The sequence below is a fragment of the Orycteropus afer genome, unplaced genomic scaffold (genome assembly GCF_000298275.1).
Source record: "Orycteropus afer afer isolate SDZICR_OR568_19922 unplaced genomic scaffold, OryAfe1.0 scaffold00120, whole genome shotgun sequence".
NCBI lineage: Eukaryota > Metazoa > Chordata > Mammalia > Tubulidentata > Orycteropodidae > Orycteropus > Orycteropus afer.
Genome location: NW_006921707.1, coordinates 3864165 through 3878648, shown reverse-complemented (window position 1 = coordinate 3878648; position 14484 = coordinate 3864165). Strand labels below are relative to the sequence as shown.

Here is a 14484-nt window from a genome sequence, read left to right as displayed (position 1 = left end):
TTGTGATGCGTGCTGAGTTCGGAGGAAGTTCCTTGATACCTGCTGAGACTGGAGGGCAGATAAGGGCCCTAAGGAGTGTTTAGAATTCCAAAAGTCCTGTTAGTATTGCTGACACTAAAAGGTTTCTGGTTAAAGATTTTCCTGGAGGCTACTAGAACTCTGGCTTCAGATTGACTCACAGATGATGCAAAAGAATGTGGAAATTATTGAACAATATCATTAATATCACATGCAAGTAAAATTTGGCTGAAAATATTTCAAAAACAGTAGTAGCAGTACATTAACAGGGAACTGCCAAAAATTCAAGTCAGATTGAAGAGGACATGAAATAAAGATATTATTCTGATGTCAGATGGATCTTGGCTGAAAACAAAGAATACCAGAAAGATATTAACCTGTGTTTTATTGACTATGGAAAAGCATTGGATGGTGTGATTATAACAAATTATGGCTAACATTGTAAAGAATGAGAATTCCAGAAAACTTACTTGTGCTTATGAGGAATTTGTACATGGGCCAAGAGGCAGTCATTTGAAGAGAACAAGGGCATATTGCATAAATTAAATCAGGAAAAGTGTGTGTGTCATGTTTGTATCTCTTCACCATACTTATTTAATCTTTATGCTAAGCAAATACTCTCAGAAGCAAGACTATATGTAGTATGTGGCATCAAGATGGAGGAAGACTTAACAACCTGCAATATGCAGATGACACAACTTCAAAGCACTTGCTGATGAAGATTAAAGACTACAGTCTTCAGTATAGATTGCACCTCAACATAACATAAACAAAAATCCTCATATCTGGGACCATAAGCAACATCATGATAAATGGAGAAAAGATTGATGCTTTCAGATTTCATTTTACTTGGATCCACAATCAATGCCCATGGAAGCAGCAGTCAAGAGATCAAATGATGCTCTTGCTGTGGTGCTGTGTTTCATTCATCAACATCTTACCCCAGAACTTGAGACAGCACCCAATCATCTGACCCGGCAATTCAAGTTCGCCAGCCCCTGAACCATGCAAGTGGAGAGGATCCTCCAGACCTACCCATGGAATTGGGACCTGCCAGCCTCCCAGCCTCCACCACCACGTGAGCCATTTCCTTGGCAGCTTGTGAATTCTGTGAGACATTACAATGAAATACAGAGCCCTAAGACAAAAGAGAGAGTACTGACAGGGGGAGGAGGAGGAGTTGCTGTTAGAGATAATAGCAGTTTGGAAAAGTTGGACATTTGGGACAACTTTGACCTCTGTCTCATAGGTTACAGCTTTGTGCTGATCTTTCTAAAAGAAATTATTAGAGCAACATCTGAGTCTTACTAGAATTTATCAGAAATAGTAGAAGAAAAAGGAGTCCCTGGCCACTCAGAGGTCTCTGAAGACAGACCTGGCGATGTGCTTCTGAAATGTCACAGTCTTGAAAACCCTGTAGAATACTTCTACTCTGCACACATGGAGTCGCCATGAGTTGGAATCGACTCAACCAACAAGTAGAAGAAAGAGGGGACATGATTACTGTGAATGTCGGTTCTTCCTGGTGAAGTAGAAGTGGCAGGAGGCTTACGAGAAAGTGACCTTATTCCTTCTTCATAGCCATGAATCCCCTGTTTATAGAGATTGAAAAAGGGAGGGTATGGGGCTAATAAGGAGCCTGTGCATGATGGTTAAACAACTGCTAATCCAAAGGTTGAAAATTCAAACCCACAGGGGAAATGACCTGGTGATCTGCTCTTGTAAAGACTGGAAAGCAGAACAAAACCTGTTCCCCTAGAGTCAAACATTCCATCTCATAGGGACCCTATATATAGGACACAGTAGAATTGTCCCATAGAGCTTCCAAGGCTGTAATCATTAAGGAAGCAGGCTCCTACTTCTTTCTCCTGTAGAATGTCTGGTGAGTTTGAACTGCCACCTTTTCTTTAGCTACTAACTGCTTACCACTGTCTCACCAAGATTACAGCCTATAAATACCCTATGGAGCAGTTGTACTTTGTCCTATAGGGTCATTATGGGTTGGAATTGACTTGATGATACACAAAAACACAACATAGCACTTATTTGTAAAATAGGACAAAGTAGATTTTGAAACCACAGCCTGGTGAGGGCCACATGGATCAGCAGCCAAATTCTAGCATTAAGCCCCCCTAGTGCTCTAGCTCAGGGCCTCCTCCCTGTCACACACACCCCTCCCCCTCTCCCCCAGCCCTTTTGCATACAATTGCTCTGGCTCTGTGCTTAGGTTCTTTTATCTAGCTGCCCTTGAGCAAAAGAGATAAAAACAATTTAACATTGACCAAGCTGCAAATTCCAGCAATCAGGCACCATGTACATTATTTAACTAATTTAGCCTTCATGATCAAATGTGATTACCAAATTGAGAAATGGTATTTATTTCTCCTGGAATCCAGATTTCTGGGATCCATGAAGTCACCCAGGCTTGCCCTGAGATCTTTTGAACCCTAATCCTTGAGAAAACTGGTTTCCTAAAGTCACCTTTAAATCACACAGTAACCTCATAAGTAACTTAGTAAGACTGTTTTGCCATTGACCTTGGGCTTTTTTGAAAGTTATCTCTGTGCAATCAGTTTTGAGTAACAAAACCTGCAAAGTCAGAAGAGAAGCTGTGTTTTAGGGTAAATTATTGTTATGTAAACACACTGTTCTGCCCCCTTTTCCATGAGAATATCAATAACAGAGGGCATTAGAATCTTAGGAAGTTCTTCCATCTTCAGAATATTTCTGACTCTTTTGTTGAATGTTATCCCAGTTTGCAAATTGTATATTAAATAATCTTCAATCAATTTTTTTAAAAGAAAGAAATCAAACGATGTATTTCATTGGACAAATCTACCACAAAAGACTTCTTTAGAATGTTTACAAGCAAAGACTTCACTTTGAAGACTAAATTATTCCTGATGCAAGTATGGTATTTTCAACAGCCTCACCTACTTCCGTAGTGATACTGCCTCAGAAACCCAAGGAGGGGTCGCTATGAGTCAGGTTTGACTCGTCGGCACATAACAACAACAACAACAACATATGCATGTGAAAGCTAAACAATGAATAAGGAAGACTGCAGAAGAATTGCTGCGTTTGAATTGTGGTGTCGGTGAAGAATATCGAATATATCATGGACTGCTAGAAGAACAAACAAATCTTGGAAGATTTATAGCTGGAATGTTCCTTAGATGTGAGAATGGCCAGACTTCATCTTCCATACTTTGGTCATGTTGTCAGAAGGGACCAGTCCCTAGAGAAGAATATCATGCTAGATAAAGTAGAGGGTCACCGAAAAAGGAGAAGACCCTCAATGAGATGATCAACACAGTGGCTGAAACAATGACCTCAATCATGGCAACAATTCTGAATATGGTGCAGGACCAGACAGTATTTCATTCTGTTGTACACAGAGTCACCATGGGTTGAAACCAACTCTAACACCTGTGATAGTTGGAGCTGTGTGTCAATTTGGCTGGACCACAACTCTGTGTGTTTTAACCAATTGTGATGTGGGTTATTCCCATGATGGAATCAGATGTATATGTTTCAAGCAGCCAATCTATTGAAAGAAAGTTTCCCTATGGGGTGTGGCCTGCTTCCAATATATTTATGGACATCTTGGAAGAAGAGACACTCTTCTGTGGATCAGGATCCTGTTGTGCTACCTACAAGTGTCCATAAGCAAACAATCCACCATTCGGCCTGGAGATCTTGGATTTGTCATTCGTTGGAGTAAACATCTGATATACTGCCTGCCAACCTTGAGCACGTCAGCCCCTGCAGCTGTGTGAGTTGGGAAAAACCTCCAGCTTGACATTTGATCTAAGAACTTGGGACTTGCCAGGTTCTATAAGTGTATGAGCCATTTTACTAAGACAAATTTCTCTTTCTTTATATGTGTATATAAGCTTTACTGGTTTTGCTTCTCTAGAGAATCCAGCCTAACACAACACCTAACAACCCAATGACAACATCAGGAAAGACTAATTGCTAGAAAAGAAAATCATGGTTGGTAAAGTAGAGGATCTATCACTCATTTGTCAGTTTGTCATACTGTGGTGACTTGCATGTTGCTGTGAGGCTAGAGGCTATGCCACCAGTATTTCAAATACAAGCAGGGTCACCTATGGTGGACATGCAAGTAAAATTTTGCAGAAAATAATTCAAAAACAGATGCAGTAGTATTTTGACAAGGAACTTCCAGAAATGCAAGCTGGATTCAGAAGAGGACATGGAATAAGGGATATCATTGCTGATGTCTGATGGATCTTGGCTGAAAGCAAAGAATACCAGAAAGAGGTTTCCTAGTATTTTATTGACTATGGAAAAGCATTTGACTATGTGGATCATAACAAATTATGGATAACATTGAGAAGAATGGGAATTCCAGAACACTTAATTGTGCTTATGAGGAACCTGTACATTGACCATGAGGCTGTCATTCAAGCAGAACAAGGGGATACTTCATGCTTTAAAATCAGGAAAGGAGTGTGTTAGGGTTGTATTCATTCACCATACTTATTCAATCTGTATGCTGAGCAAATAATCTGAGAAGCTGGACTATATGAAGAAGAGCATGGCATCAGGATTGGAGGAAGACTCATTAACAACTGGTGATATGCAGATTAAACAACCTTGCCTGCTGAAAGTGAAGATGACTTGAAATACTTACTGATTAAGTTGAAATTTCAGTGTGCAGTATGGATCATACCTCAACATAAAGAAAATGAAAATCCTCACAACTGGACCAATAAGCAGCATCACGATAAATGGAGAAAAGATTGAAGTTGTCAAAGATTTTGTTCTACTTACATCCACAATACCCATGGAAGCAGCAGTCAAGAAATCAGACATACTATTGCGCTGGGCAAATCTTCTGCAAAAGACCTCTTTAAAGTGTTGAAGAGCAAAGATGTCTCATTGAAGAATAAGGTTCACCTAACCCAAGCCATGGTATTTTCAGTCACTTCATATGTATGTGAAAGCTGGACAATGAATAAGAAAGACTGAAAAAGGGTTGATGTTTTTGAGTTGTGGTGTTTGACTTCCAGAAGAACTAACAAATCTGTTCTGGAAAAAGTGCAGCTGGAATGCTCCTTGGAAATGAGAATGGCCAAAACTCGTCTCACCTACTTTGGTCATGTTGTCAGAAGGGACCATTCCCTGGAGAAGGATATCATGCTTGGTAAAGTGGAGGGTCAGTGAAAAGGGTGAAAGCCCTCAACAAGATGGGTTGACACAGTGGCTACAACAATGGGCTCAGGTATAGCAAAGATTGTGAGGCTCACGCAGGACCAGGCAGTGTTTCATTCTATTGTACATAGGGTAGCTATGAGTCAAAGCCAACTCAACAGCACCTAACAACAACACAACAAAGTTGAGGGCCAAAGAAAACAAGGGAAACCCTCAATTAGATGGATTAACACAATATCTATAAGACTCAAACATACCAATGATCATGATGATGACATAGGATTGGCCACCATTTAGCTCTGTTATACGTAAGGTCACCATGAGTCAGTGCCAACTCAATGGCAAGTAAAAACAACCTAAATTTTAAAAATCATTCTGTGGAAAATCATCCTGAAATATTTTGTAAGACTATGCCCTTCTGATCAAAGTTTCTGAAGTCAATATGAAGACCAGTTTCATTATTCAACAAGATAGATGCATACATAGATGTCAGCTTGTATTTATATTCATTCATACTGATAAGATCGCAATCACTGATGTTTTCTTGTGTATATATATTATAATAGCAAAGACATCTCCTTGAAGACTAAGGTGTGCCTGACCAAGGCATGGTATTTTTAATCACCTCATATGCATGTGAGAGCTGGACAATGAATAGGGAAGACCAAAGAAAAGTTGATGCTTTTTGCTGGCAAAGTATGCTGAAAGTACCATGGACTGCTAAAAGAACTAACAAATCCATCCTGGAAGAAGTGCAGCCAGAATCTCCCTGAAGTGAGAATAGCCAGACTTCGTCTCACTTACTTTAGTCATGTTGTAAGAAGGGACCATTCCCTGGAGAAGAATATAAAGTTTGGTAAAGTGGAGGGTCATTGAAAAAGGGGAAGGCCCTCAACTAAATGGTTTGACACAGTGGCTACAATGATGTAGCCTTACAATATAGCAAGGATGGTGGACTGGGAGAGGAATGGGCAGTGTTTCGTTCTGCTGTACATAGGATCACTATGAGCTGGAGATGACTCAATGGCACCTAACAACAACAACAATAAGCAAGGTAGACCCTCATTGGACTAGATTGTTCAGTCTAGAATTCCACTGTCATTTTCCCATCACTTCTCATCAGGGAGAGGTATGGTGCAATATATTAATACTTTTCAAAAATTGCTTGTTTAATATATCAAATTATTTCACACAGTCTTTGTTATACCTAAATCATTTAAATTACTGTAACTATTTTTTACCCTTTTAGCTCAAAACCTGTGGGTTGATATGTTTTTATATGGGGAAAAGAAATGAACTGAATTCCAACAATCTTATTCCTAAATATTTACCCAAGAGGAATAAAATTACATGTCAACTCAAAGACTTGTACTAAAATCTTCATAGCAATGTTTCTCAAAATAGCTAAAAACTGGAAACAATATAAATGTTCAACTTATAAATGGAAAAACAAATTGTGACATATCCAACAATGGAACACTGTTGTTGTTGTTGTTGTTAGGTACTGTCGAATCAACTGCAACTCATAATGACCCTGTGTACAACAACAAAACAAAACACTGCCCAGTCCTGCACCATCCTCGCAATTCTTGCTGTACCTGAGCCCATTGTTGTAGCCACTGTGTCAATCCATCTCATTGAGGGTCTGCCCTTTTTTCACTGACCCTCCACTTTACAAGGCACGATATCCTTCTCCAGGGAATGGTCCTGTTTTTGTTCTCTAGTGCTGCTCGAATAGAAAATACCATAAGTGGAAGGTCTTAACAAACAGGGATTTACTCTCTTACAGTTTAAGATGCTAGAAGTCAGAGTTCAAAGTGCCAGCTCTAGGGGCTGAGTGAGGGCTTCAGCTCTGCCTCTTGATCCCAGCCCACTGTAGCTGCAAGCGTCTCTTAATTCAGGCAGTTACTAACTACTGAGTCTGACAAACCCAAGGTCGACAAGTAAAATGGCATAGTCCCAAGATTATTAAGCAACACGACAGACCACTAATTCAAGTATAGAGACAGTCTGAATATCAGCAGACAACATGGCAGGCCACAGATGAAGACTCAGCCAAATGCAGGACCCAAGAATGCTGAAAAGCTCAGAGACCTTTCTCAAAGCTGTCTTCTTAGATACTGGAAGCAGACCACATCCCTAAGGTAGTTACTCAGGTGCTCCAGTAGATTCCATCATGGCATTGATTAGCACTCTCATCATGGGAAGTAACTACACTCAGCTGCTCAGCCACTCAAAACCAAGTCCAGCCAAGTTGATACACAACCTTAACTACCACAAATCCCTTCTGACAATATGACCAAAGAGGTAAGACAAACTCTGGCCATTCTTGCTTCCAAGGAGAATTCCAACTTCATTTCCTCCAGGACAGATTTGTTCATTCTTTTGTCTGTCCATGGTGCATTCAGTATTCTTTGCCAGCAGCACAACTCAAAAGCATCAACTCTTTTTCTATCTTCCTTATTCATTGCCCAGCTTTCATGTGCATATGAGGTTATTGAAAGTACTATGGCTTGGGTTATTTTTGTTATGTGCCATCAAATCGGACCCAACTCATAGCAACCCCTCCTTGGGTTTCTGAGGTGGTGTCACTATGGAAGTAGATTGCCCAACCTTCCTTCCAAGGAGTGGCTTGTGGGTTTGAACCACCAGCCTTCTGGTTAGCAGTCAAGTGCCTTAGGCACTACATCCTCAAAGCATCTTTGCTCTTCAGCACTTTAAAGAGGTCTTTTGCAGCAGATTTGCCCAGTGCAATACATTGTCTGATTTCTTGACTGCTGCTTCCATGAGTGTTGATTGTGGATCCAAGTAAAATGAAATCTTTGACAATTTCAATCTTTTCTCCATTTATCATGATGCTGCTTATTGGCCCAGTTGTGAGGATTTTCATTTTCTTTATGTTGAGGTGTAATCCATACTGCACACTGTAATCTTTAAACTTCATCAGTAAGTGCTTCAAGTCATCTTCACTTTCAGCAAGCAAAGCTGTATGGAACACTACTTAGCAATAAGAAGAACAAAATCATGATACATACAGCAACATTGATGTATCTCAAAAGCATTATGCTAAGTGAAAGAAACCAGACACAAAAGACTGTGTACTCTATGATTCCACTGAGAAGATACAATACTCAAAAAGACAAATCAATTGTGACAGAAAGCAGTGTTTGTCAGGAACGGGAGATGGAGAAAAGGGATGGATTTTAAGGGACTATAAATCAATGTTTGCAGCAGGATAAAAATGTTCCATATTATAATTGTAGTGGTGGTTACATAACTATATTTATCAAAACTCATTAAATTGTACATTCTAAATTGGTGAATCTTAATGTGTATAGATTATTACAATAAATTTCAAAGTGCATGGAATCTAAACTGAAATTGTTGAATTCTTCAGGTGAGGGGTGGTGTCAGATTAGATAGAAGCTACTCACAGCCCTCTAGGTCTTGTTGTTGTTGTTGTTGTTGTTGTTGTTACGTACCGTCAAGTCAGACCTGACTCATAGCGACCCCTCCTTGGGTTTCCGAGGCAATACCACTATGGAAGTAGATTGTCCCATCTTCCTTCCGAAGAGTGGCTGGTGGGTATGAACCGCCAGCCTTCCTTCTGGTTAGCAGTCAAGTGCCTTAGCCACTATGCTACCAGAGCTCCCCCTCTAGGGCTTAGGAAGGGTAAATTCCATACCATTATTATTATATATATTTTCTGGTCCTAATTTCTGTGCGTCTCAATCTTTTCTATTTATAACATTTAGAATAAGCCCTGGAATCATTTGATCCTTTGACTCATTTGGCCCCTAATCTCAACAAACTTTATTCAATATTGTTGTTGTCAGTTGCCATGGAGTCGGCCCTCAAAATAAGAGGAGTTCATGCACAACAGCATCAGACCATTGTGATCCGCAGGGTTTTCACTGGCTGATTTTTCAGAACTCAATCACTACACATTTCTTCTTAGTCTGACTTAGTCTGGAAGTGCCACTAAACCCTGTTCAGCATCATAGCAACACAGAAACCTCCACTGACAGATAGGTAGTGGCTGCATTTGAGGTAAATTGGCCAGGAATTGAACCTATGTCTCCTACAGGAAAGGCAAGAAGTCCACCACTGAATTACCACTGCTATTACTCAATATACCACCTATTTAAAGATCACTAAATTTTGATCATATAAAAATACCAGAGTCTCTCTGAAAGTCTTCTAATTACAATATTGTAATTACAATTGGTGGGTGTAAGGTACAGATGAGTGTACCTTATAATTTAGATAGTTAAATGGGAGCTCTGGTGGCATAGTGCCTACGACATTTGACTGCTAACCAGAAGGCTGGCAGTTCAAACCCACCAGCCACTCCTCAGAAACAAGGTTGGGCAATCTACTTTCATAGTGATACCACCTCAGAAAGCCAAAGAGGGATCGCTATGAGTCGGATCCAACCGGACAGCAATGCATTGCACTTGCGTTTTGTTATCTAGAAATAATTTGAAGAATCAGTAGGGAACAGGTTTCCCTTCAAAATTTCATTTATTTCTCACCTTCACTGTTCTTTCTCATATTCCTGTAGATTCCGCCAGAGGCACAATTTCTTCCACAGTCCTGTCTTTCTCTGACTACATTTCGCGTATCAAAGACCACACCAGCAGCCTCCACTTTGGCAAGAATGAGACTGAGAAGACCTGCCGGGTCATGATCATTGATGACTCCCTTTATGAAGAGGAGGAATCCTTCAGTGCCTCACTGAGCCTGCCAATAGGAGGGCAACTTGGAGCCAAATTCCCCACCACTAAGGTGATTATCCTGGCAGATCATGAGGATGGTAAGTCCATCTCCTGTTCCAAACTTTTGCCAATAGTTTGCATTGTCACAGATTTCCCCAGCAGTAGAAAGGCAAATCCAGCTTAAATTAACTGTTAAAGGAATATTTGCTATTCTTTTTTCTCCAAAGGCTTTTCAAACACATAGACATTACCAACAACAAGGGCAAAATAGGAATGCAGGAAGATTAAGTGCTTCATATGACTTTATTAAAACAAACAAGAAAACAGCTCAAAGGGTGTGCATCTAAGACTTAAAAGGTTTGGGAACAGATAAGGGGGATGGTTGAACAATATGGTTAATATAATGTCACTGAACTGCACATATGATGATTATTGAAATGTCAAATGTTTTATTACATATGTATTTATCACAATTAAAAAAAAAAAAAAAAAACTTATGAGGAAACCAGGAATTCTGGTAGAGTAGTGTCTAAGGCATTTGATTGCTAACCAGAAGGCTGGCAGTTCAAACCCAGCAGCCACTCCTCAGAAGGAAGATGAGGCAGTCTACTTCCGTGTGATACTGCCTTGGAAACACAAGAAGGGGTAGCTATGAGTTGGGTCCGACTCCACGACACATAACAACAACAACAACAACATGAGGAAACTAAGAAGAGGACTTAGTTCAAGTATCTGATTAGTCAGCCAGGGTTGCCCCATAGAAACCATCGTCTTCACAGCAATAAGTACCCATTCCTGTGGAGTCAATTCCAACTCATAACAAACCTAAAGGACAGAGTAGAACTTCCCCATATGGTTTCTAAGGTTGTAAACTTTAAGGAAATGGACTGCCACATCTTTCTCCCACAGGTGACTGCTGGGTTCAAACTGCCAGCCTGTTGGTTAGTGCTCAGGCGAGGACTTCAACCACTACACTACCAGGGGACGTTGTCCTTTCTATAAGAGCAAATTTAAGAGAAAATTGTGATAAAGGCAGGGCAGGATAAGACTATTTTATTACTAGTCTCATGTTAGATTGACTTTTCATCAACCATACCTCTGTTAGGGTTTGAGTGGGTATGAGTTGCTGTTAGATCTAGGCAAGATTAGGTTGGGATACTATTGTTGCTGTTGTTGTTGTTGTTGTTGTTGTTTTGCTTGTTCTTGTTGTTAGGTGCCCTTAAGTCATCTCTGACTCATAGCGACCCTATGTGCAGCAAGACAAAACACTGCCCAGTCCTGTGCCAGCCTCACAATCCCTGCTATACCTGAACCCATCATTGTAACCAATGTGTCAATCTAGCTTGTTGAGGGCCTTCCCCTCTTTCATCGACCCTCCACCTTACCAAGCATGATATTCTTCTTCAGGGAATGGTTCCTTCTGACAACATGGCCAAAGTAGGTGAGACGAAGTTTGGCCATTCTTGCTTCCAAGGAGCATTCCAGCTGCACTTCTTCCAGGACAGATTTGTTAGTTCTACAGATCCAAAATTAGTGTGACTACTTTATGGATACAGCACAGAGTTGCCGTTCAAGTGAAAACTGTGCCAAGAGATAAACATAGACTGAGTAGATGTTGGAGAGTGAATGTACTCCCTAGCTGGTAAGGCAAATGTATCATGCATCATATTGTTCTGATATTCCACTTTGGCCTGACACTCCTTGGTGGTCTAGTGGTTAGGATTTTGCACTCTCACCACCAGGGCCTAGGTTCAATTCCCAGACAAGGAAGCCTTTCTTCTGAAACACTCTGGTAGTTCAATGGTTAAAGTATTTTATTTTAAATTATTTTGTTCTTTTTTATTTTTGCAGTGTTCCCTCTTTTACCTCCCACCCTTGGTAACCAACAAAAAAAGTTTCCTTCCATGTATAAACCTTTACATGACTTTTTACAACAATGAACTAATACAATATTTGTCCTTCTGTGATTGACTGACTTCATTCAGCATAATATTCTCCAAGGTCATGCACGTTCTGGGTGTTTTGTAGATTCTACGTTATACTTTAGAGTTGCATAGTATTCCATTGTGTGTATGTATCACAGTTTGGTTATCCATTCTTCTGTTAATAGACACCTAGTTTGTTTCCATCTTTTTGCTATTGTAAATAGTGATACCATGCACATGGTATCAGTGTGTATATATCAGTTCTTGCCCTGGCTCTCACTCCTTTAGGATACATACCTAGTAATGGGATTCCTGGATCAAATGGTATTTCTAATTCCAACTTTTTATGGAATCGTTTTACTTCTTTCCACAGTAGTTGTATCATTTGACAGTCCCACCAGCAGTGTATGAGAGTCCAAATCTCTCCACATTCTTGCCAGCATTTATTATTTTCTGTCTTGTTGAACTTTACTGTTAGTGCTGGAGCCAGATGGTATCTCATTGTTGTTTTGATTTGCATCTCTCTAATGACTAATGATCAAGAATATTTCTTCATGTGTTTGTTGGCTGCCTGTATATCCTCTTTGGTAAAATTTCTATTCAAGTCTTCTGTCCATTTCTTAATTGGATAGTTTGTCTTCTTGTTGTCAAGGTGTTGGAGTTTTCTATAAATTTTAAAGATAAGTCCCTTGTCAGATATATCATTGCTGAATATTTTTTTCCCAATCTGTAGGTTCTCTTTTGACTCTTTTGGAGAAGTCTTTGGAAGCACATAAAAATTTAATTTTTAGAAGATCCTGATCATCTAGTTTATCCTCTGCTGTTTGTGCATTTTGGGTTATGCTTGATACTCTATTTATGCAATAAATTGTTGTTGTTGTTGTTGTTAAGTGCCGTCGAGTCGTTTCCGACTCATAGCGGCCCCATGCACAGCAGAACGAAACACTGCCCGATCCCGCACCAGCCCCACAATCCCTGCTATACTCGAGCCCATCATCGCAGCCACTGTATCAATCCATCTCGTTGAAGGCCTCCCCCTCTTTCGTCGACCCTCCACCCTACCAAGCATGACATCCTTCTCCAGGGAATGGTCCCTTCTGACAACATGACCAAAATAGGTGAGACGAAGTCTGGCCATTCTTGCTTCCAAGGAGCATTCTGGCTGCACTTCCTCCAGGACAGATCTGTTAGTTCTTTTAGCAGTCCATGGTACTTTCAGCATTCTTCGCCAGCACCACAACTCAAAAGCATCAACTCTTCTTCGGTCTTCCCTATTCATTGTCCAGCTCTCACATGCATACAAGGTGATTGGAAATATCATGGCTTGTGTCAGGCGCACCTTAGTCCTCAAGGAGATATCCTTGCTCCTCAGCACTTGAAACAGTTCCTTCGCAGTTGACTTTCCCAATGCTACACGACGTCTAAATGCAATAAATTAGGGCCCCTAAATTTGCCCCTAGCATTTCCTTGAGGAACTTTAGTTTTAAGTTTCAAATTTAAGTCTTTGATCCATCTAGAGTTAGTTTTTGTGTAAGGTTATTTATGTGACTGATCTTGTTTCATTTTTCTGCAAATGGATATCCTGTCTTGCCAGTATCATTCATTAAAGAGCCATATCATCCTCATTTAATGGATTTAAGCCCTTTGTCAAAAATCAGCTAAGCATAAATCAATGGACCTATTTCTGAGTTCTCAATTTTATTCCATTGGTCTATGTGTGTCATTGTACCAATACTGGGCTGTTTTGACTACTGTGGGTTTATAGTAAGTTTTGAGATCTAGCAATGGGAGACCTCCTACCTTGTTCTTCTTTAATAGTGCTTTGCTTATCCAAGGTTTCTTTCCTTTCCAAATAAAATTAGTGATTGGTTTTTCCATATCCTTAATGTTGATGGGATCTTGATTGGGATTGCATTGAATGTATAGACTGGTTTGGGCAGTATTGACATTTTCACAATGTTCAACCGTCCTATCCACGAGCATGGTATGTTCTTCCATTTATGCAGATATCTTATGGTTTCCTGGAGTAGTGTTTTGTAGTTTTCTTTGTACAGGTCTTTTGTGTCCCTAGTGAGATTTATACCCAAGTATTTTATTTTTTGGTAGCTATTATAAATGGCATTGATTTCCTTATTCCCTTTCAGCAATTTTTTTGCTGATGTAAAGGAATCCAAGTGATTGTTGGATGTTGATCATGTATCCTGCCACTATGCTTAATCTCTCAATTAGTTCCAGTAATTTTTCTGCTGAGTCTCTTGGGTTTTCTAGGTATAGGATTATATCATCAGCAAATAGGGTTAGTTTGACTTCTTTCTGACCAATTTGGATGCCTTTGATTTCCCTTTCATGCCTAATTGCCCTGGCTAGCACTTCCAATACAATGTTGAATAGAAGTGGTGATAGCAGGCATCCTTTCTGGTTCCTGTTCGCAAAGGGGGTTGTTTCAGTCTCTCTCCATTGAGAATAATGTTTGTTGTTGGTTTTGCCTATATTCTCTTTATTATTTTAAGGAATTTTCCTTCTATTCCTCTTTTGCTGAGAGTTTTGATCAGGAATGGGCGTTGGATTTTATCAAATGCCTTTTCTGCATCAATTGATATGATCATGTAGTTCTTTTCCTTTGTCTTATTTATGTGACTGAG

At 40.0% G+C, this 14484-nt stretch overlaps 1 protein-coding gene across 1 annotated transcript in view; it reads left to right on the top strand.

Annotated features, from left to right (window-relative positions):
• FREM3 (FRAS1 related extracellular matrix 3) overlaps positions 1 to 14484 on the top strand; it is a 177428-nt gene that overhangs the window by 125388 nt on the left and 37556 nt on the right. The window contains 1 exon segment of the mRNA XM_007944119.1: positions 9764 to 10015. Within this exon segment, the coding sequence (XP_007942310.1) occupies positions 9764 to 10015 (252 nt within the window).